This window comes from Salmo salar, chromosome 26 (genome assembly GCF_965601325.2).
Source record: "Salmo salar chromosome 26, fSalSal1, whole genome shotgun sequence".
Taxonomy (NCBI): Eukaryota; Metazoa; Chordata; class Actinopteri; order Salmoniformes; family Salmonidae; genus Salmo; species Salmo salar.
This window is the reverse complement of record NC_138316.1, coordinates 25,580,477-25,605,652: the sequence shown is the minus strand read 5'-3', so window position 1 is coordinate 25,605,652 and position 25,176 is coordinate 25,580,477. Positions and strand designations below refer to the sequence as shown.

At 43.9% G+C, this 25,176-nt stretch overlaps 1 protein-coding gene across 3 annotated transcripts in view; it reads right to left on the bottom strand.

Annotated features, from left to right (window-relative positions):
- Positions 1-273: 273 nt before the first annotated feature.
- LOC106587514 (synaptotagmin-7) overlaps positions 274-25,176 on the bottom strand; it is a 110,425-nt gene continuing 85,522 nt past the window's right edge. For 2 of the 3 annotated variants that reach the window (XM_045708163.2, XM_082969554.1), the window contains 6 exons: positions 13,523-13,631; positions 7,793-8,057; positions 7,326-7,495; positions 7,034-7,148; positions 6,596-6,795; positions 274-5,765 (listed from right to left, as the gene is read on the bottom strand). In XM_045708163.2, the coding sequence (XP_045564119.2) occupies positions 5,661-5,765; positions 6,596-6,795; positions 7,034-7,148; positions 7,326-7,495; positions 7,793-8,057; positions 13,523-13,631 (964 nt within the window). In that variant the 3' untranslated portion in view covers positions 274-5,660. The remainder of the gene's footprint in view (positions 5,766-6,595; positions 6,796-7,033; positions 7,149-7,325; positions 7,496-7,792; positions 8,058-13,522; positions 13,632-25,176) is intronic. The other variant, XM_045708164.2, reaches the window with a different exon arrangement.

The following is a 25,176-nucleotide window of genomic DNA, read 5'->3' as shown; positions in this document are numbered from 1 at the left end:
TTAAAGGAATCAATGCAGCTTGGTTTGACAGAAAACCAGTGTATGTACAGTATATTATTCCTCTATGAACTGAATTTGATGTTTACGTTGAAGGCCAGATGAAGGCGAGGTTCATGCTTGATTCTTCACAACAGTGTTTTTACTGCAACAGAACTACTGTTTCAACTAGTACTAGCCAGTGGGAACGGTTGTAAACCTTACTAAGTTCCTCTGATGGAAATCAAATAGGGAGAGAAAGCCATAAGCCACTATGAAATACCACAGTAAATCAGCTTTAGAAAAACAACAAAAACTATTTTAGAAGTTTCTTCTTTTTATGTACACATTTCTATATTTATACACTGTACAGATTTCAAAAAATAAATGGTTGATATATAAGATTGTGCATCCCACAGATGTGTGACTAAAGAGAGAACAGAAGAGAGCAAGAGATGGGACAAGGGGATGTCAAGGACATACAGATATCAACATCCCCAATGAAAACTGATGAGTTTTTACATACACAATTTTCATTTATCCTTTATACAATGTCACAAAATCCTGGCATGTTTAGGCCAATCCTCCTCGTATCTCCACCAATATCTGTGTAGAGAGCCCTAATCAGACATTTAGGGTGATTTCAATCTGAGTGAACACTGATCAGTTTTCATATTTATTTAGATCTGTATTTTGAATTGCTACTGGGCTTTTCGAGGGCCAAGGAAGGACTCTACTAAGAATCCTTGCTCAATGCCTCAGATGCAAACGGACCATACCTGGCTTCTGGACCTATTTTCAGTTCAGGTAAATCAAGTCAAACAAATAATTCATTTTCACCTGTATCGTGCCATTTTATCTGTGTTTCCTATTCTGGCTGATCTTTTCAATTTAATGCTGCGTCTGCATACGTAATGATGTATCGTTTGCTTGTGTGCTCAGTATGAGGCAGGGAGGTGACTCTGTTCCCAGTTATTTTAGGAGCAGGTAGGTGCTCTGCTATGTTCTGCTCTGCCTGGAGATTGCAGTGATGCAAATGAGGTGATGATCATTGTCTGTCTCACCTTTTCTCTGTGACACTTGGGGAGTGAGAGCATATGGAGGAGAGGGGGAGGGGTGTTGTTTAAGAGCACCTTGTGCCAAAAAGCATGTGTGTCACAGTGGGGTTTTAAAGTACGTCAGCACTGACGTCTGGAGAAATTGCGCGTCTTAGTCTGAGTGTGTTGGCCCAGAACTAGAGCGGAGGGACAGTGTATTGGGTCAGAACTAGAGCGGAGGGACAGCGTGTTGGGTCAGAACTAGAGCGGAGGGACAGCGTGTTGGACCAGACCTAGAGAGGATGGACAGTGTGTTGGACCAGACCTAGAGCGGAGGGACAGTGTGTTGGACCAGACCTAGAGCGGAGGGACAGTGTGTTGGGTCAAACCTAGAGAGGAGGGACAGTGTGTTGGGTCAGACCTAGAGCGGAGGGACAGTGTGTTGGACCAGACCTAGAGCGGAGGGACAGTGTGTTGGGCCAGAACTAGAGCGGAGGGACAGCGTGTTGGACCAGACCTAGAGCGGAGGGACAGCGTGTTGGACCAGACCTAGAGAGGAGGGACAGTGTGTTGGACCAGACCTAGAGCGGAGGGACAGTGTGTTGGGCCAGAACTAGAGCGGAGGGACAGCGTGTTGGGCCAGATCTAGAGCGGAGGGACAGCGTGTTGGACCAGACCTAGAGCGGAGGGACAGCGTGTTGGACCAGACCTAGAGCGGAGGGACAGCGTGTTGGACCAGACCTAGAGTGGAGGGACAGCGTGTTGGACCAGACCTAGAGCGGAGGGACAGCGTGTTGGACCAGACCTAGAGCGGAGGGACAGCGTGTTGGACCAGACCTAGAGCGGAGGGACAGTGTGTTGGGCCAGACCTAGAGTGGAGGGACAGCGTGTTGGACCAGACCTAGAGCGGAGGGACAGTGTGTTGGACCAGACCTAGAGCGGAGGGACAGTGTGTTGGGCCAGACCTAGAGCGGAGGGACAGCGTGTTGGGTCAGACCTAGAGCGGAGGGACAGTGTGTTGGGCCAGACCTAGAGCGGAGGGACAGTGTGTTGGGTCAGACCTAGAGCGGAGGGACAGTGTGTTGGGCCAGACCTAGAGCGGAGGGACAGCGTGTTGGACCAGACCTAGAGCGGAGGAACAGCGTGTTGGGCCAGACCTAGAGCGGAGGGACAGCGTGTTGGGCCAGACCTAGAGCGGAGGGACAGCGTGTTGGGCCAGACCTAGAGCGGAGGGACAGTGTGTTGGACCAGACCTAGAGCGGAGGGACAGTGTGTTGGGCCAGACCTAGAGCGGAGGGACAGTGTGTTGGACCAGACCTAGAGCGGAGGGACAGTGTGTTGGGCCAGAACTAGAGCGGAGGGACAGCGTGTTGTGGTTCTGTAAGCCACCTATTAAATGATAAACCAGAACACAAGGCCCCTGATGCACACAGGCCTGAGTGAACAGTCCCTCTGTGCAACAGAAGAGGGCTAGAATAGAATATGCTGTATGTGGTATTGTCAGATGTAATGAGCTCCCCTCTCCCTTCTCTTTCCTTCTCTCTTCACTCAGACTCTCGAACATGTCTATGGCCCCTCCCCAACCAACCCATAAACCCCAACAAATAGAAAGTAGACACATGCCCTTAGTCACGTTCCAACATCCCAGTAATCATTAGCGTCTCCTCCTTAGCGATCAGCGGCAACATAAATAATTAACTGAACATCTAAATTACTTTATACAGAATAAAAACAGCCAAAAAAACTGATTCCATATTAAGAAAATGAAAATGGCAAAAGTGAACACCGAGCACACATACATACACGGTAAATACAAATAGTCAGATGTTGACACACTCATACACACATTGCAAACACACACACACATTCAGTAGACACAAATAAACAGTCAAATGTAAACAGAAAATAGGTTTAGTTGATATTATTACTCTTGTAGCTATCCTTCAGCCCATTGTGTGATGAGAGAGAGACTTAAGCTTGGAACAGGTCACACCAGGATGACATCAGGAGCAGTACAGAGCAGAGGGGGTCTGGCCAGTAATGGAACAGCCTGGTCCTGAAGCAGGACAGAACAGAGGAGGTTTGGTCCGTAACAGCCGTGGTCCGGAAGACCCACTAACACCCTAACTATCTAACATCTGGAGCAGGACAGAGCAGAGGGGGTTTGGTCCGTAACAGCCCTGGTCCGGAAGACCCACTAACACCCTAACTATCTAACATCTGGAGCAGGACAGAGCAGAGGGGGTTTGGTCCGTAACAGCCCTGGTCCTGAAGACCCACTAACACCCTAACTATCTAACATCTGAAGCAGGACAGAGCAGAGGGGGTTTGGTCCGTAACAGCCAAGTTCCTGAAGACCCACTAACACCCTAACTATCTAACATCTGGAGCAGGACAGAGCAGAGGGGGTTTGGTCCGTAACAGCCCTGGTCCGGAAGACCCACTAACACCCTAACTATCTAACATCAGGAGCAGGACAGAGCAGAGGGGGTTTGGTCCGTAACAGCCCTGGTCCGGAAGACCCACTAACACCCTAACTATCTAACATCAGGAGCAGGACAGAGCAGAGGGGGTTTGGTCCGTAACAGCCCTGGTCCTGAAGACCCACTAACACCCTAACTATCTAACATCAGGAGCAGGACAGAGCAGAGGGGGTTTGGTCCGTAACAGCCCTGGTCCGGAAGACCCACTAACACCCTAACTATCTAACATCAGGAGCAGGACAGAGCAGAGGGGGTTTGGTCCGTAACAGCCCTGGTCCTGAAGACCCACTAACACCCTAACTATCTAACATCAGGAGCAGGACAGAGCAGAGGGGGTATGGGCAGTAATAGAACAGCCTTCCACTAAGACCCTAAACATTTATCTACTAACATTCTTATAACAATGTGTTCTGTAACATGCACACTAATGAATAAGATGTTGACTAAATGACTAACTGACGTAACAGACACACATTCCAATAGACAGGCAGAATTACACAAAATGACTGACAGAGACAAACAGGTAACGTTAACAACCTTGATGGGGACAAGATCATTTGGCTTAGTGCTCCATTAGAAACAAAACTGACTTGGTAGGGAGAGGGGCATTTATTTATGGTTATCTGCAGTGGATGATGCAATTGAGAGAAAGCAGCTCAGATGAAGACTGGTGGTTCATGTCAAGTTCCTCCTCTGCTTACCGTTCCACACCAGGCAGCAGACACTACCCTACAGACTGTACCCCTCTCGCTCTGTCACTGCTTAGCTGCTGTGACCTCTCCAAGTCTTCAAACATATCCAGTAGAATACTGATGATTATTACTGTCATCATTATTATCAGTAATATTGTCATCATTATTATCAGTAATATTGTCATCATTATTATCAGTAATATTGTCATCATTATTATCAGTAATATTGTCATCATTATTATCAGTAATATTGTCATCATTATTATCAGTAATATTGTCGTTATTCATTTGATAGCAGTGCAAGCCCAATACTTTCACACACTTGCACTCGCATTCACACTCTAACTTTCGCTGACACGCACGCACGCACGCACGCACCCACACACACATACACAGAGAATACGACAGAGTCTTTTTGCTTCTATTTACTGTCTCTGGAAGAACATTTTGATTGGTCTCTTTAGGCTTTTTTAAAACAAAAAACAAAACACAACATTGATGACTTTACTCTTTTTCTGTCATAATTCATTTTTTTTCTCTCCAGAAAATAGGAACGTCTTTTTACATTTCCCCCATGGACCAGTGTAAATGATCAGTCATTTTCTCCTTTTATGATCTAGAACTTCATTTAGAGTTACAGCACATCACCCACAGAACGCACAGACAACAAGGGGGTCCAGCCAGGGAAGAATCACTACAGTGGTGCCAGAGAAAGAGATCAGAGATGATGAATGGGGTGGAGTGACAGTGTCACGTCTAATTCCATGATCATCCAGACAGTCCATCCCTCTTCTATTCCAATGGTTTACCTCTCTCTCTCTATCGATCCTTCCTGTTGTATTCTCTGTGTGTTTGCAGAAGGGAACGGACCAAAGGGTCAACATGGGAAGCAAAAAAACAACAAAAAAACAGATTGCTTCTGACGACAGAGAGAGCAGTGATTAGGGAGAGAAGACGCCTCCCCTCACTGCCACAGGAGAACGATGGAGAGACACAGGATGAATGGTGGAACTGGATTCCTTGTAGGTCAGTCTGTCACACAGTCACAGATATAATGTTTCCTGAAAGACTGGCCCTTCACCAGCTCCTTACGCAGGATTCTTATATGGTCTATTTGAACCTGTTTTTGTTGGTGGCTGAGGCTCACCCTAGGGCTGGCAGAGTGTACTGCTCCAAAGTAAAACAGAGTGGTGGACCAAGGAGAAAAAACAATGGTTGAGAGAAAAGTATGACTTAAAAGCAACAAGACTCAGAAAGGACCCGGCTTATCAGAGGGGAGTAGAGGAAGGAGAAGTTCATTAGGGATCTGAGAGAGGACAGGCAGGAGGAGAGGGTGGATGCGTTGGGTGGATGCGTTGGATGGCTATTTGTACCCATGTTCTGCAGCGAGTCAGCCTTGTGCATAACAGCAGGGTTGGAGGGCAGGGCAAGGGGCTGGGATGGTCTGGGTGGATGTGACTGGACCTACAGTATCAGGCCTTGAGGGCATGCCACTGCTGCACGGCATTACGAGGTTTACCCATCATGTCCTTCCAGTGCTTCACCTCCGCCGGACCACTCTTCCACGAGAGATAGATCTGAGAGAGAGGGAGAGAGGGAGGGTGGGAAGAAAGAGAGGAAGAGAAGGGGAGAGGGGAGGAGGGCAGGGTGAGAGAGCGATGGAGTGAAAAAGAGCGAGGGGGTGAGATGGATGATGTAAGCAGGATATCTGACGTCACAGAGATCGATATTACTCATACTCAAACATGGCAAAACAGAGAGAGGTAAACTAAACTCTCTGAAGTCTGGAGTGTCCCTGCTGTCACCATAAAGCTTGCCAGTCACCCTAATCTGAACTGAATTCATATCGGAAGCTGAGGAGAGTCATTAAGATGAAACAGCTGTTTTTCTCTCATCAATTTTCAGAGCAGGGGAAACAGGGGGAAAGATTTGTGTGAGAATGAGACTTATGTTTAGACACAGAGATAGAGGCTCCCAAGCAAGCCGCAGCTGTGTTTTACTGGTGGTGATTAGACTGTGGGTGAAAGGGCCAGCGCCTGTGATGAGCCGAGCTTGGTTTACTGTGGGGTCACTATCAGACAGGCTTCCATAGTAAGGAAGCCTGTATGAGGGTTACAGTGTGTCAGAAAATCAATGGGATAGTGCCTCTGTGTGCCACAAACAAACCACACAATCAATGAATATCAATCTCACTGTGTCAGTATGTAAGAGCAATCTTGAGACAGTGACTGTTAATGTGTCGTTGTGTTAGTGTGTGTAAGCAGAGGATCATTGTGTGTGTGTGTGTGTTATGTGTGCATGTATGTGTGCGTGTGCATGTGTGTGTGTCTCAGTATGTACCAGCAGGGGTCAGTGTGGACTGGTGATGTACATGGCTGGTGGTCTGGGTGTTACGAGGGGGCGGTACCTTGCCGATGACGTCGTTGCGGCTGAGCTTGTCCTTGTCCATGACGGTGATGATGATGGTGGTCTCTCGGAGCACGTGGGCGGGGACGTCGAAGGGGAAGGACTCGTTGAACACGGGGTTCAGACAGCACTTCATTGTCACCGTCTTCTTCTTCTCCACACGCTTGTCCTTGTGCATCAGCCACAGCTTCACATAGGGATCTGATGGGGGAGACACATCACTTAAACACAGAGGCAGCATCCCAAATGGCACCCTAATCCCTATACAGTACACTTATTTTGACCAGGGCTCATAGAAAGTAGTGCACTATATAGGGAATAGGGTGTCATTTTGGATGCTGTATGGATGGAGAGATACTGAAACCACATCGACACATGTTAAGGTAGACAGACTGTAGCACAGGAAATAGGTGATGACAGAGTACTGTATGTACTGTACCGGAGGTGCCTCCAATGTCCATGGCTTTGAGGTTGCGGGCTTTGATGATGGTCACAGTGATGGTGTTGGCTTGAGGGTTGTAGCACAGTGACACCAGTAGGTCTCCTCGACTCCCCTGAGAAACACAATGACATCACCACTCACCAACCCTCTCTCCCTCCATCTCCTCTACCCCCTTCTGTCTTCCCATCATCCCTCCTTCTCCTTGTTCCCTCTCTCCTACCCTCCCCCTTCATCTCCCCTCCTCCCGTCCCTTTGCAACTGTCCTAGTCTGTGTGTGTACTTTACTCACGCTGCCGTCGCTGCAGGGCTTCAGCTCCTTCCAGTAGGTCTGCTGGTTGCCCAGGTCCACCTTGTTAAGGGGGATGGACACCTCCCCGATGGGGTCGTTCCTGCTGAAGCGATCGTAATCCAGCACCTGCATATAGAGGGTCCTCTGGATCACCTTCTCATAGGGGAACCCTGGGGGAACAGACAGATACATATGTGCTGGACAGAGATTTAGGGAGTACTCTTTCAGACTTTATACAGGATAACCAATAGCCATAAGTCTAGTTATGTGCATAGTTCTAAGACCAGATGTGTGTTTTTTATAATGTGCAGTAGTTGCCATTGTGTCCCAAATGGCATCCTATTCCCTATATAGTGCACTACTTTTGACCAGGGCCATAGGGCTGTGGACAAAAGTAGTGCACTATATACGGAATAGGGCACCATTAGGTACACAACCTTATGTGCAGGGTGATTTCACAGTCTGACCTTCAAACAGGAAGGTCTCGTTCCAGCGAGGGTTGAGGTTCTTCCTCTTGACCTTGGTCTCCAGCTTGTGCTTCTTGTCAGGCAGCAGGTAGAGTTTGACGAAGGGGTCTGAGGTGCCAGAGAAGTCCTTGGCGGGGAGCTCCTGGCCCGTAAGGATCTTGACGGTCAGGGTGGAGTCCTGGAAGCTGTAGCCCACACTGAACTGAATCCGGCCCAGCTTCTCAACCACAGGCCCTTCTGTGTCCTCTTCTGAGCCCGGAGAGAGCTGGGAGAGAACACCAGCAGAGCACTTTAATATTTATCCAGTCTATACGATGGTAGAATCGCAATTGCATACTCTTTGCGTCCTCTCTCCTTGACTCCTTCTCAAAACCCATTGGAGGAGAAGGTCAGAGGGGAGGGACCTCTGGCACTCTCATCCAATGGGTTTTGAGAAGGAGGCGAGGAGAAAGGAGAGAGGACGCGAGGAGTATGCAATTGAGATTCTCCCTATGTACACTCAACAACCCTCATCCCACTACCCCCACCCTTTCCCAGCATGGAACACACAGATGAAACACTCAGGGACATGGACACCCAAGGTGAACAAGGAGCTTTATTTCTCATCCACAAGGGGGCAGCCAAACAGCACTGGAACTCACGTGCCATCATGCTAGCCTAACGTTCAGATAATGTTATGTCATATGTCTGGGCTTTACTGAGCGATAAGGGAGGGAGCGATGGGGGAGAAGGCATATCTGGAGATGAGAGGCAGGAGATATTCTGTGAGTAGAGAGACCCCCTGCCTAACTGGAGCTGGGCCCCGAGGGAGGGAAGGAAATGCAGTTAAAAGGCTGCTATCTGATAGAGAGGGACCAGAGGCTTGGCCCAAGATGCAGTTCCTGGAATTTAATCTCACATTCTGTATTCTCTCCGACACATCTCGCTGTTGCTCTGCCTCCCGTTCTAAATCTGATCATCTCTCCTCCTTCACTCTCTAGGTGTCTGATGTCTGTCTGTCTTTCAAACACACACATGCGCACACAGACATACTTACATGGACGCATGCATGCACACATCGTCTTTCAGACAGCTCTCCTGAAATCTTCCCCACCTACAGTTGTCAACATTTTTCAGGGTCAATCTGTTTTTTTCATTATTTTTATTCTCTTGTACTTGTTGCCCAATCGCTTCGCCTGAAACCCACATAGATACAGAACCTCCACAAAATACAACCACATACTGAGCCCACCTACACATCTCTCCACCCCCAGACCATGTGAGTGTCAGAACACTAGGTCAATCATATTATTAACATAATATGTTCACACACCACACCAACCAGCACAAAAACATCCTGTGGCGTACTGCATTAGCATCGAATAGCCCCCGCAATATGCAACTTTTCAGGGAAGTCAGGAACCAATATACACAGGCAGTTAGGAAAGCTAAGGCTAACTTTTTCAAACAGAAATTTGCATCCTGTAGCATTATTCCAAAAAGTTTTGGGACACTGTAAAGTCCATGGAGAATAAGAGCACCTCCTCCCAGCAGCCCAGTGCACTGAGGCTAGGAAACACTGTCACCACCGATAAATCTACGATAATCAATCATTTCAATAAGCATTTTTCTAAGGTTAGTCATGCTTTCCACCTGGCTACCTCTACCCCGGCCAACAGCTCTGCACCCCCCGCAGAAACTTGGCCAAGTCACCCCCGCTTCTCCTTCACCCAAATCCAGGCAGCTGATGTTCTGAGAGCTGCAAAATCTGGATCCCTACGAATCAGCTGGGCTAGACAATCTGTTTCTAAAATTATTTGCCAAAAGTGTAGCAACCCCTATTACTAGCCTGTTCAACCTCTCTTTTGTATCGTCTGAGATCTCCAAAGATTGGAAAGCTGCCGCGGTCATCCCCCTCTTCAAATGGGGAGACACTCTAGACCCAAACTGTTATAGACCTATATCCATCCTGCCCTGCCTTTCTAAAATCTTTGAAAGCCAAGTTAACAAACAGATCACCTCAGCCATGCTCAAGGTCCTAAACGATATCATAACCTCCATAGATAAAAGACAGTACTGTGCAGCCGTCTTCATCGACCTGGCCAAGGCTTTCGACTCCGTCAATCACCGCATTCTTATCGGCAGACTCAATAGCCTTGGCTTCTCAAATGACTGCCTCGCCTGGTTCACCAACTACTTCTCAGATAGAGTTCAGTGTGTCAAATCGGAGGGCCTGTTGTCCGGACCTCTGGCGGTCTCTATGGGGGTGCCACAGGGTTCAATTCTCCGGCCGACTCTTTTCTCTGTATATATCAACAATGTCGCTCTTGCTGCTGGTGATTCTCTGATCCACCTCTACGCAGACGACACCATTCTGTATACATCTGGCCCTTCTATGTACACTGTGTTAACAAAACTCCAAACGAGCTTCAATGCCATACAACACTCCTTCCGTTGCCTCCAACTGCTTTTAAATGCTAGTAAAACCAAATGCATGCTCTTCAACCGATTGCTGCCCGCACCCGCCCAGCCGACTAGCATCCTACTCTGGACTAGAGGTCGACCGATTATGATTTTTCAACGCCGATACCGATACCGATTATTGGAGGGCCAAAAACCGCCGATACCGATTAATCGGCCAATTTTTATGTATATATATATATATATTTCTAATAAATGACAATTACAACAATACTGAATGAACAATGAACACTTATTTGAACTTAATATAATACATCAATAAAATCAATTTAGTCTCAAATAAATAATGAAACATGTTCAATTTGGTTTAAATAATGCAAAAACACAGTGTTTGAGAAGAAAGTAAAAGTGCAATATGTGCCATGTAAAAAAGCTAACGTTTAAGTTCCTTGCTCAGAACATGAGAACATATGAAAGCTGGTGGTTCCTTTTAACATGAGTCTTCAATATTCCCAGTTAAGAAGTTTTAGGTTGTAGTTATTATAGGAATTATAGGACTATTTCTCTCTATACCATTTGTATTTCATATACTTTTGACTATTGGATGATCTTATAGGCACTTTAGTATTGCCAGCCTAATCTCGGGAGTTGATAGGCTTGAAGTCATAAACAGCGCTGTGCATCCCAGCATTGCTAAGAGCTGCTGTTTGAATGAATGCTTACAAGCCTGCTGCTGCCTACCACCACTCAGTCAGACTGCTCTATCAAATATCAAATCATATACTTAATTATAATATAATAAACACACAGAAATACGAGCCTTTGGTCATTAATATGGTCAAATCCATAAAGACTCATTTCGAAAACAAAACATTTATTCTTTCAGTGAAATACGGAACCGTTCCGTATTTTATCGAACGGGTGGCAACCCCAAGTCTAAATATTACTGTTACATTGCACAACCTTCAATGTTATGCCATAATTATGTAAAATTCTGGCAAATTAATTACAGTCTTTGTTAGGAATAAATGGCCTTTCAACAGTTGGCAACGAGTCAGGCAGCCCAAACTGCTGCATATAGCCTGACTCTGCTTGCACTGAATGCAAAAGAAGTGACACAATTTCCCTAGTTAATATTGCCTGCTAACATGAATTTCTTTTAACTACATATGGAGGTTTAAAAAATATACTTGTGTATTTATTTTAAGAAAGGCATTGATGTTTATGGTTAGGTACATTATTGCAACCATTGTGCTTTTTTCGCTAATGCGCTTTTGTTAAATCATCAAGTTGAAGTAGGCTATGATTCGATGATAAATTAACAGGCACCGCATTGATTATATGCAACGCAGAACAAGTTAGTTAACCTAGCAATATCAACAACCATGTGTAGTTAACTAGTGATTATGTGAAGATTGATTGTTTTTTATAAGATAAGTTTAATGCTAGCTAACAACTTACCTTGGCTCCTTGCAGCCACAAGGTCCTTTTGATGCTGCACTCGCGTAACAGGTGGTCAGCCTGCCACGCAGTCTCCTCGTGGATTGCAATGTAATCGGCCATAATCGGCATCAAAAAAGGCCGATCACCGATTGTTATGCAAACATGAAATCGTCCCCAATTAATCGGCCATGCCGATTAATCGGTCGACCTCCACTCTGGACGGTTCTGACTTAGAATATGTGGACAACTACAAATACCTAGGTGTCTGGCTAGACTGTAAACTCTCCTTCGAGACTCACATTAAGCATCTCCAATCCAAAATTAAATCTAGAATCGGCTTCCTATTTCGCAACAAAGCCTCCTTCATTCATGCTGCCAAACATACCCTCGTAAAACTGACTATCCTACCGATCCTTGACTTCGGCGATATCATTTACAAAATAGCCTCCAACACTCTTTTCAGCAAATTGGATGATGTCTATCACAGAGCCATCCGGTTTTGTCACCAAAGCCCCATATACTACCCACCGCTGCGACCTGTATGCTCTCGTTGGCGGCCCTCGCTACATATTCGTCGCCAAACCCACTGGCTCCAGGTCATCTATAAGTCTTTGCTAGGTAAAGCCCTGCCTTATCTCAGCTCACTGGTCACCATAGCAACACTCACACGTAGCACACGCTCCAGCAGGTATATTTCACTGGTCATCCCCAAAGCCAACACCTCTATGGCCGCCTTTCCTTCCAGTTCTCTACTGCCAATGACTGGAACGAATTGCAAAAATCACTGAAGCTGGAGACTCATATCTCCCTAACTAACTTTAAGCATCAGCTGTCAGAGCAGCTTACCGATCACTGTACCTGTACACAGCCCATCTGTAAATAGCACACCCAACTACCTCATCCTCATATTGTTATTTATTTATTTATTGAATTTTTTGCTCTTTTGCACCCCAGTATCTCTACTTGCACATCATCATCTGCACAGCTATCACTCCAGTGTTAATGCTAAATTGAAATTATTTCGGCCTATTTATTGCATTACCTCCCTAATCTTACTACATTTGCACACACTGTACATAGATTTTTCTATTGTATTATTGACTGTACGTTTGTTTATCCCATGTGTAACTGTGTTGTTGTTTTTGTCACACTGCTTTGCTTTATCTTGGCCAGGTCGCAGTTGTAAATGAGAACTTGTTCTCAACTGGCTTACCTGGTTAAATAAAGGTGAAATAAAAATACATTTAAAAAAAATCTCTTGTGACAGACGAATTGATTCTGGGTACCGGAATTATTCAAACGAACTCAGTTTTATAAACGCATATAAAACTTCTAAACTCCTGCATAGGTAGTACCCCCCCCCCCCCCCCAAAAAAAAAAACTGTACCTCAGAGATAACATTTTTTATAGATATTAACAAGGCCTAGTGAAAGTCTTTGACCCACATAGTGAGAGACCAGAGATGGAAAGAGACCATGGCCAACTGCAGGTCTGATCCAACTGACAGGTCCTGTTGGCTCCCCCTCAAAGTGAAAGTATCATCATTAAGCATCATCGGGACCTCCATAACGCAGACGTGCAACCCACATAATAACACAGGCCCATCCCCCACCCGCGCCCTGTCCACCCAGCACTCACAGCACTGTGTTCTCAGCGTAATTACCAGCTTTTGCTGAATAAAGCATATTCTACTGAGTTTCTCCTTTGTGATAGCCAAGCTGGGTTGGGAAATGTCATGTAATTAGCATGTTTTGTCATTTAAGACATCTTGCAAATCTAAATGCTGCCACAAGTGGGTGGCTGTGGACAAACCCATAGACACGCAGAGAGGAGTACAGATGAACAATCATTAACACAGACAGGGAGGAAGGGAGCAGGTTTTCTCACCATGTGAATGTCGCTGGTGGTGACAGAGTTGGCCAGGTCTGTGACAGAGGAGTTCCCGAGGCGGCCTGCCTCATCTGGGGTCTGGTTCCCAGGTTTACCCAGGCTCCTGCTGGGGGTCAGAGACACAGTCAGGAAGGACACTGAGAGAGAGGCCAACGGAGCACTAGGAGAATCCTGTTTCTGAAGACAAAGAGCCAGCCTCAGGTCTGTGATGGCTTCCCACCACAGGTGAGGCTGCAAGGTCTTGTGTCAGGGCTGAACTATCCAGAGTCCAGATCTGAATGTGACTGATAATGTTCCCAGACTTGGGAGTAACACGGGAATGTTAGTGACTTACACACACACACACACACACACACACACACACACACACACACACACACACACACACACACACACACACACACACACACACACACACACACACACACACACACACACACACACACACATATACATACATACATACATGCACACTTAGTTCCAAACCTTAGTCACTACAAGCATGTAGCAGTGTGATATTTGCGAAACAGCCACAAAAATCGACACAATTAATGAACGAAAGAGTAAAAGAGGGAGGACAGGGTGGGAGAGGAGTGGGTGTTGGAGAAAAGTGTTCCTAGACAATATGTTGTAACAGTCTGTTGAGCAGAAGACATGCTGAGCTGTAGCAGGTGACACAAGTCAAGACACATAGACAGACAACACTAATTACAGGTTAGACACTGGAAAATGACAAGAGGAAGAAAGAGGAAAAACAGAGTGCTGGTGCACTGTAGAAATGGAGGGAGAGGAAGTGGGATTAGGAATGGGTGCTGTGGGAAAGATGAGTGCAGAAGAAGAAGTAGATTTGAAGATTTATCTCTGCAGAGAAAGGGGGGATTTGTCTTTGTTAAGACTAGGATGATTAACAGAATGAACAAAGTGAGGTTACTGACTCAAATGAACGTGAGACAGAGACAGACACCACAGCATAGTTCAGTTGAAGCTAGAAGAGAAATAGAGGAGATAGGAGAGGATAAGGGGCCTGGAAACAAAAGAAACAAGACTTACTTTTAGTAAGAGAGCACAATAAGGACTAAAGAATAGAGACGAGAAACGGACTTGACATGGGATTGCAAAATAAGAGGACGAGTCAGAGAGGGAGGGAGATGGCTGGAGGCAGTACATCAGAAAGGCTGACAGGAAAAAGAAGTAGGCGAGCGAGAGAAAAAGAGGAAAGGAGGGATAAGATGTGGTGTGGGAGGGTATAAACATAACACACACACAACATGTTAACCGCCAAATAGATACAAGGAACTAATCGTTAGGCTGAGTGAGGTTAATCCCAATCCAGAGGGATGTTAGAGGATGCATGTGGGCATGTTAGCCATATGGGTTATCAAGGAGGAGGGAGGATGGTAATTGTGGTTCCTGAAGTATCAGTAATTCTGTGGTTGAGGCTACAGATGTCTGTGTTCCTGGTCGTTTGAGGGGTCAGTCACTGTTGTAGGACCGCAGACATGTCTCTGTCTGGTCGGGCTCTCTCTGTGTGAAGGGTCAGTCCACAAATGCAAATCCAGTATCTGTGGTTGGGTTGGGCTGCCTAACACAAGAGAAAGACTGTAACTCTAGTGCACTGTGTCCTTGCATGAACACTGGCTGGCTGGCTGGATTTCACTTACGTATGTATATACAGAGGCATGCAGAGTTTTACTGTGCCATTATACTACAGTTTAGTACAGCGCAAGCAACGGCATGCACATACAAAACAATCTCTCAGCTAGTTTTTGCTGCCTGCATCTGAGAATCTACCTTCCCAAGTTCTCTCACGTCACCCCGCTCCTCCGCTCTCTCCACTGGCTTCCAGTCGAAGCTCGCATCCGCTACAAGACCATGGTGCTTGCCTACGGAGCTGTTAGGGGAACGGCACCTCCGTACCTTCAGGCTCTGATCAGGCCCTACACCCAAACAAGGGCACTCCGTTCATCCACCTCTGGCCTGCTCGCCTCCCTACCTCTGAGGAAGCACAGTTCCCGCTCAGCCCAGTCAAAACTGTTCGCTGCTCTGGCACCCCAATGGTGGAACAAGCTCCCTCACGACGCCAGGACAGCGGAGTCAATCACCACCTTCCGGAGACACCTGAAACCCCACCTCTTCAAGGAATACCTGGGTTAGGATAAGGTAATCCTTCTAACCCCCCCCCCTTAAAAGATTTAGATGCACTATTGTAAAGTGGTTGTTCCACTGGATATTATAGGTGAATGCACCAATTTGTAAGTCGCTCTGGATAAGAGCGTCTGCTAAATGACTAAAATGTAAAATGTAAATCTAGGGATGACTACGTCCCATATCATGTCTGTCTGTCTGTCTGTCTGTCTGTCTGTCTGTCTGTCTGTCTGTCTGTCTGTCTGTCTGTCTGTCTGTCTGTCTGTCTGTCTGTCTGTCTGTCTGTCTGTCTGTCTGTCTGTCTGTCTGTCTGTCTGTCCAGTGATCCATTTGTTTTCGCTATAAGGAGAATGACTAAAGGAATGGGGGTAAATGGTGTAGGTAGAGTTGCAAAATTCGGGTAACTTTTCCAAAATTATCAGGTTTTCTAGAAATCCCCGTTGGAAGATTCCTGTAATAAAGAGGGAATAAGCAGGAAATCTGGTATCGTTTAACCAGGATATCTGGAAAACTTTGGAATTCTGGAAAAGTTACCAGAATTTTGCTACTCTACCTACACCACTTACCCCCATTTCTTTAGTCATTCCCCATCCTGTCTAACATCCATTTAATGCCTTGTAGAGCAAACAAATGGATCACTGAACCCTAGGTGTAGGTGATCAGTGAAGTTGAATGAGCAACAAATAAATGACAGAGTTTATCCAATTGGCGAGGATAAGACTGAGTTATCCAGATCAGACAGACAGAGACAGAACGAGACAGACACGGGTTGACACCCAGTCACAGACAGGGACACAGCAGACAGGGACACAGGCAGATAATGGAGCACGTGTAGAGTAAGGAGTGGGGCATCTACAATGAATGTAGACAGACAGACAGACAGACAGACAGACAGACAGACAGACAGACAGACAGACAGACAGACAGACAGACAGACAGACAGACAGACAGACAGACAGACAGACAGACAGACAGACAGACAGACAGACAGACAGACAGACAGACAGACAGAGACAGACAGGTAAGTGCACGTAAAACAGGTCATGTGGATGAGCCTGGTTCCAGGGGGATCTCTTGATTGGCATAGCTGTGATTGGAGGGGAAAGCTGTTAGGAGGATTCACACCGTAGACTGCAGGGGAGGGGGTTGAATGAGGGGAGACATAAGATGATGGAAGGGGGAGAGGTCAAAGTGCCAAACATCGCAACAACTGATACACCTTGCTTCGTCTTCCGTTTATCTTATCTTTACTGAATCACGTCAATTTTCTCATATCCAACATCTGCTGTTCTTCCTCTTTACGCCCTCAGTCCTAATCTATCTTTTCCATTTCTCTTTCCTTCCTTAGTCTATGATCTCCCTGTATGCTGATTCATTAAAGGTTGGATCTAACCCAAAGCCTGCTGTCGATGTCTAGAGAGTCGTGTCCCACCCACAGGGAATGACTGTCTCAGTCTGATTCAATCAACTTCCTTCCATCAAAACAAATGACTACGAATAGGCTAACAGGAGGGACTCCATACAAAGCACTCTAACTACATAGAGTTAGGTAAGGTCATCTTCTCTCTTCTTCCATATGTTACTGTTAAGGCTAACTGATGAGGCTAACATGAGGCTAACGTGATGCTAAAATGTGGCATGGTTGTGTGTGGGCATAGTGAGGGTCATGTCAGTCAGCTTGCAGTGGCATGCAGCTGCCAGAGATGGCTGATGGAGCCTGGACCAACCCATGCTGCTTCCCTTCCCAGATCACCAGCTAAAGAATATGGGCTGCTCTGTTGGCAAGGCAACGGCTGGAGAGACAGAAAGCACCTGGGATGGAGGGAGTGAAAGGAGGGTAGGCGTGCGGCGTGGGGGCTTGGCAGGGGGTCACAGAGGGCAGCAAAAAGGCAGCCACATCAACAGCAAGACACAACGGGATTGGAGGACATATGACAGGTGCAGGTGAGTGCCTCCCGGAAAACACACACACACACACACTCACACACACACACACACACACACACACACTAGCGGGGGCATGTGGAGGCAGGCGAGGCCTCTACTTCTCACCATGACCTGTGATAATATCCTTATGGATTGTTACCTGTGCCCAGAGCCTGAGACCAAAGGGAAAAGGGAAAAGGTGGGGACACTCCGCTGCAAGGCTGGAGAGAGCACAAGAAAAAACAAACTCCTGCCCGCCCGCTCCCAGTACCCTCCCCTTCCCACCTCCCCATGACACCATCCCCATGATTCACTTAAAGACCAATACAAGAGACAGACACACACAAACAGACAGACAGACAGGCACATACACACAGCCCTGGATCTACTGCCCTACACTAAAACCTGAGTCAGCATAGCATAATACCTTAGTGTCAATAGAGAATAGTGTAATAGTAACTAAATAATATTGGTAGTTATACCCTAGTATCATACTGTAGTTAGGTGTGAAGGTCACAGACACTCCCTTGAGTGTAATCACTTCTGAAGGTCAAAGATCCTTTGAAATAAACAGACAGACCCTCACTGCTCTGAAGTGAGACCTACTAGTAGGCCAGTGATGTAGTGCTGCCGGAGAGCGAGGGAGCTCCCTCACTTTTTACATTTGAGAATACACAACTCCATTAACTCTATCTAACTCCATTAACTCTATCTAACTCCATTAACTCTATCTAACTCCATTAATATTTGTGGGGAAAAAATCTGAAGATGAATCAATGTCCCGCAAGGTCACATGATAAATCATTTGCATTTTACATAACAGAACCAAATATAATAGCATAGCATAGTAAGCCTATAACGATACTGTTACACCAAAAACACTTCCTCATTTCTAATGACATTTTAGGATGGTTAGCTAAAGTTGAATAGTCACAGCGCGCACCACTAAGCAGGTTATACTGTATGCTTTGATTCAAACAAATTACAAGAAAGGCTAATAATTTGTTAAAATCATCTGCTCTAATTCTCTCACAAAAAAGTCATTGAAGAAGCTCTACATGCATATTCCCATGAAACTGATTGAGATCAAATGATCTGCATGCAGACGCAGTTTGGACATTTCCCCAGTAAAACGTGAACAATTATCATTAAGAATTGACAGTGATGATGGCCTATTTTGAAATTACATATGCCTAACATGGTGATCTCTCTGCATTTGTAGGTAGGGCCCGGCCAGTAAGAAAACATTTCACTGTTAGTCTACGCCTGTTGTATACAAAGCATGTGATGAATAAACATATAAACTATATCCTTTTCTTGAGACAATATGTGTGGGCATAGGGCAGACGTTGCAATTGGAAGATATCTGTTGGTACAAACTTTGATTGAGAAGTTATGACGTAATTTTTAACAGATTGTTGCACTCACACACCTAAACAACAGCACTACACCACTGTAGTAGGCTAATATTGAGGGAGGTTATGGGTGTAGTGGACCGCTATAAACATCATAGGAGAGCTCTGATGGGCTCTGAGTACTGATGGGAAGCCAGCGAATTATGAGCTAATGTACAGTAATGACTAGTCCATTGATATGAGCTAATGTAAAGTAAAGACTAGTCCATTGATATGAGCTACTGTAAAGTAAAGACTAGCCCATTGATACGAGCTAATGTAAAGTAAAGACTAGTCCATTGATATGAGCTAATGTAAAGTAATGACTAGTCCATTGATATGAGCTAATGTAAAGTAAAGACTAGTCCATTGATATGAGCTACTGTAAAGTAAAGACTAGCCCATTGATATGAGCTACTGTAAAGTAAAGACTAGCCCATTGATATGAGCTATTGTAAAGTAAAGACTAGCCCATTGATACGAGCTACTGTAAAGTAAAGACTAGCCCATTGATATGAGCTACTGTAAAGTAAAGACTAGCCCATTGATATGAGCTACTGTAAAGTAAAGACTAGCCCATTGATACGAGCTACTGTAAAGTAAAGACTAGCCCATTTATATGAGCTACTGTAAAGTAAAGACTAGTCCATTGATATGAGCTACTGTAAAGTAAAGACTAGCCCATTGATATGAGCTACTGTAAAGTAAAGACTAGTCCATTGATATGAGCTACTGTAAAGTAAAGACTAGCCCATTGATATGAGCTACTGTAAAGTAAAGACTACTCCATTGCTCTCCTTCCCTCACAAATTCAATGGTTATATAATTCATCCTTTTGGGGTTGGAGTAACCATGGTTACCACACTGTACACTCCCACCGAAGGTTGTATGGTATCGTGATTATATTTTCTAGGGATACGGCCGGGTAACCATTACCTCCCATAAGAAGATAATAGAATCCAAGGCAATCTAAACCTCCTGTGGAGCAGGGACAGGGACAGTAGGCCACATTGTCATCAGGCCCCTTGACCTCAGTCATGCCTACTCATCCTCTCTCCAAACCCAAATATCACAGTGCCCCTAGGGGGGTGAAGATGCCATGGTGCAAACAGCTGATTCATTGGAAAAGTCTATAGGACAACTGTAGAATCACCCCCAGCTGTACCCTGCCCTCACACAACAGGCTCTGACAGAACATGAACCTTCTCCTGGACTAACTCCTCTCCCCAATCCCCTCGCAACACCTCAGACTGTTATAGAACAATGACTCTCCCCCAAGAGATACTGTACATTTTGGTATTACTATTCCAAATTTTACTCTGGTCTTAATACAGCAATGACAAATGATTTGCACTGTCATACACATGACATAATACGACAAATACCGAAACACACACTCAATACTTTAGATAAAATACATCCCCTGAGGATCGATGCTGTGATCCCTAGCCAGATCCTGACACCCGAACCCTGACCATATGACCTTAACCCCAGGTCAGGGAGCCTAACCTATCCTCCCATTAATTAGACCAAGCAGCAGGTCCCATTCCAGGGGACAGAGAGGGGACTTTTACTCACTTGCTCGGGACACCATGACAAGCTGAGAAAGAGACGTAGAGAAAATACATAACTCCTGCACATACAATTCCTCTGTGCATACTTACTGTCAACGTTTTGGTGTACAACCTTTTCCAACCTTTTTCAAGGTCTTGAAAAACGAGGTGTACCAAAATGTTGACAATAAATATGCAGAGGTAAAATCGTGTACACTGGAGTTATTCATTTTTTTCCTACAATGTTGTTTTTGGTGCCGATATTCCCTGCTCCACAAACAAGAAAGGCGAGTAGTGTTAACACTGTTCTAAAGGTGAGAAAGAGAACCTGGACCTGATGACATACTGTGAAACAAACACATTCTGATGTGCATATCTTTGTATATTGTGTTGCAGGGGAGCATACAATGTTACGTCATCTACTAGATAAATGCCTTTAGATGCTTCCTGATTTTATGAAAGGGGCAATACCAACAAAGCAATACCAACAAATCAAAGGATGCACTGAGACTTCTTGAAGTGTAACCAACCGGAGGGAAGGAGAGTGTTGTGGGGAAAGATAATTGAACAAAGGTAGATTAAAGAAGTTTGAAATGGAAATGAAGTGTCCCTCATCTCTAACATTTTTTTAATCTCCCATTATATGGAAGTTAAATAGAAGTTACAAACAAATGACTGCGTAGCCTCATTTGTGGAAAACTGACATTTCCCGAAATATTTCATTGTGTTCTCTACTTTAATACAATAGAGTTAGATAGAGTTAATGGAGTTAGAGAGTTAATGGAGTTAGATGGAGTTAATGGAGTTAGATGGAGTTAGATAGTTCATGGAGTTAGATAGAGTTAGATAGTTAATGGAGTTAGATGGAGTTAGATAGTTAACTTTTTAGGGTATAAGGGGCAGTATTTTTGATTTCGGATGAAAAGCGTGCCCAGAGTAAACTGCCTAATACTCGGGCCCAGAGTCAAATATTTGCATATTATTAGTATATTTGGATAGAAAACACTCTGAAGTTTCTAAAACTGTTTGAATGATGTCTGTGAGTATAACAGAACTCATATGGCAGGCAAAAACCTGAGAAAGATTCAACCAGGAAGTGTGGAAATCTGAGAATTGTAGTTCTTCTTTTGAATCCCTATGGAAACTACAGTGTCTGTGGGGTCACGTTGCACTTCCTAAGGCCTCCATTGGCTGTCAACAGCCTTCAGAAAGTTTTTCCATCATTCTCCTGTTACTGGGCAGAGAATAGTAGCTCAGTCAATGAGTGGACTGCCTATGGACAAAGGGCTTGGTGATGCGCGAGCCCGACAGCACGCCCCTCCTTCTTTTTCTTCTTGAATGAATACGCTATTGTCCGGTTGGAATATTTTCAACGTTTTATGTTAAAAATACCCTAAGGATTGATTGTAAACAACGTTTGACATGTTTCTACGACCGGTAATGGAACATTTGGACTTTTCGTCTCTGGTACTGCGCTCGTGCGTTATGCCTTTGGATAGTGATCTGAACGCACAAACAAAACGGAGGTATTTGGACATAAATACGGAGTATTTCGAACAAAATGAACATTTCTTGTGGAAGAAGGAGTCCTCGGAGTGCATTCTGACGAAGATCAGCAAAGGTAAGACAATATTTATAATACTAATTCAAAGCTTTGTTGATGCCAGAACTTGGCGGGTAGCTGTATAGCTTGCTTCGATGGCTGAGCTATGTACTCAGAATATTGAACAATGTGCTTTCTCCGTAAAGTTATTTTGAAATCTGACAAAGCGGTGGCGTCAAGAAGTAGTGTATCTATAATTTTTTCAATAACTGTTGTAAATTTTATCAACGTTTATGATGAGTATTTTTGTAAATTGATGTGCACATTCACCGGAAGTTTTGGTGGGAATACATTTTCTGAACATCACGCGCCAATGTAAAATGCTGTTTTTGGATATAAATATGAACTTTATCGAGCAAAACATACATGTATTGTATAACATGAAGTCCTATGAGTGCCATCTGATGAAGATGATCAAAGGTTTGTGAATATTTTAGCTGTATTTTTGGTTTTTGTGATGCATGTCCTTGCTTGGAAAAGGCTGTGTGGATTTTCTTGTGAAGTTTATGTCCTAACATAATCTAATTTTATGCTTTCGCCGTAAAGCCTTTTGAAATCCGACAATGTGGCTAGATTAACGAGAGTCTTATCTTTAAAATGGTGTAAAATAGTTGATTGTTTGAGAAAATGAAATTATGAGATTTTTGCTGTTTTGTATTTTGCGCCATGCTATTTCACTGGCTGTTGAATAGTGTAGGACGGTCATGTCCCACCTAGCCCAGAGAAGTTAATGGAGTGGTAGATAGAGTTAATGGAGAGTGGTAGGAGTGGGAGTTACTGGAGATAGATGGAGTTAATGGAGTTAGATAGAGTTAATGGAGTTGGAGTTAGATAGAGTTAATGGAGTTAGATAGAGTTAATGGAGTTAGATAAGAGTTAATGGAGTTAGATAAGAGTTAATGGAGTTAGATGGAGTTAATGGAGTTAGATGGAGTTAGATAGAGTTAATGGAGTTAGATGGAGTTAGATAGAGTTAATGAAGTTAGATGGAGTTAGGTAGAGTTAATAGAGTTAGATGGAGTTAGATAGTTAATGGAGTTAGATGGAGTTAGATAGTTAATGGAGTTAGATAGAGTTAATGGAGTTAGATGGAGTTAGATGGAGTTAGATGGAGCTAATGAAGTTAGATAGAGTTAATGGAGTTAGATAGAGTTAATGAAGTTAGATGGAGTTAGATGGAGTTAATGAAGTTAGATGGAGTTAGATAGTTAATGGAGTTAGATGGAGTTAATTAAGTTAGATGGAGTTAGATAGTTAATGGAGTTAGATGGAGTTAATGGAGTTAGATAGAGTTAATGAAGTTAGAGGGAGTTAGATAGAGTTAATGGAGTTAGATGGAGTTAGATAGTTAATGGAGTTAGATAGAGTTAATGGAGTTAGATGGAGTTAGATGGAGCTAATGAAGTTAGATAGAGTTAATGAAGTTAGATGGAGTTAGATAGAGTTACTGGAGTTAGATGGAGTTAGATAGAGTTAATGAAGTTAGATGGAGTTAGATAGAGTTAATGGAGTTAGATGGCGTTAGATAGAGTTAATGGAGTTAGATAGAGTTAGATAGAGTTAATGGAGTTAGATGGAGTTAATGAAGTTAGAGGGAGTTAGATAGAGTTAATGGTGTTAGATGGAGTTAGATAGTTAATGGAGTTAGATGGAGTTAATGGAGTTAGATGGAGTTAATGAAGTTAGAGGGAGTTAGATAGAGTTAATGGAGTTAGATGGAGTTAGATAGTTAATGGAGTTAGATAGAGTTAATGGAGTTAGATGGAGTTAGATGGAGTTAATTAAGTTAGATGGAGTTAGATAGTTAATGGAGTTAGATGGAGTTAGATAGAGTTAATGAAGTTAGAGGGAGTTAGATAGAGTTAATGGAGTTAGATGGAGTTCGATAGTTAATGGAGTTAGATGGAGCTAATGAAGTTAGATAGAGTTAATGGAGTTAGATGGAGTTAGATAGAGTTAATGAAGTTAGATGGAGTTAATGGAGTTAGATGGAGTTAGATAGAGTTAATGAAGTTAGAGGGAGTTAGATAGAGTTAATAGAGTTAGATGGAGTTAGATAGTTAATGGAGTTAGATGGAGTTAGATAGTTAATGGAGTTAGATAGAGTTAATGGAGTTAGATGGAGTTAGATGGAGCTAATGAAGTTAGATAGAGTTAATGGAGTTAGATGGAGTTAGATAGAGTTAATGAAGTTAGATGGAGTTAATGAAGTTAGATGGAGTTAGATAGTTAATGGAGTTAGATGGAGTTAATTAAGTTAGATATAGTTAATGGAGTTAGATGGAGTTAATGGAGTTAGATAGAGTTAATGAAGTTAGAGGGAGTTAGATAGAGTTAATGGAGTTAGATGGAGTTAGATAGTTAATGGAGTTAGATAGAGTTAATGGAGTTAGATGGAGCTAATGAAGTTAGATAGAGTTAATGAAGTTAGATGGAGTTAGATAGAGTTAATGGAGTTAGATGGAGTTAGATAGAGTTAATGAAGTTAGATGGAGTTAGAGTTAATGGAGTTAGATGGAGTTAGATAGAGTTAATGGAGTTAGATAGAGTTAGATAGAGTTAATGGAGTTAGATGGAGTTAATGAAGTTAGAGGGAGTTAGATAGAGTTAATGGTGTTAGATGGAGTTAGATAGTTAATGGAGTTAGATGGAGTTAATGGAGTTAGATAGAGTTAATGGAGTTAGATGGAGTTAGATAGAGTTAATGAAGTTAGATGGAGTTAGATGGACTTAATGAAGTTAGATGGAGTTAGATAAAGTTAATGAAGTTAGATGGAATTAGATAGAGTTAATGGAGTTAGATGGAGTTAGAAAGAGTTAATGAAGTTAGATAGTTAATGGAGGTAAATGGAGTTAATGGACTTAGATAGAGCTAATGAGTTTAGATAGAGTTCATGGAGTTAGATAGAGTTAATGGAGTAGATAGAGTTAATGAAGTTAGATGGAGTTAGATAGAGTTAATGGAGTTAGATAGAGTTAGATAGAGTTAATGAAGTTAGATGGAGTTAATGGAGTTAATGGAGTTAGATA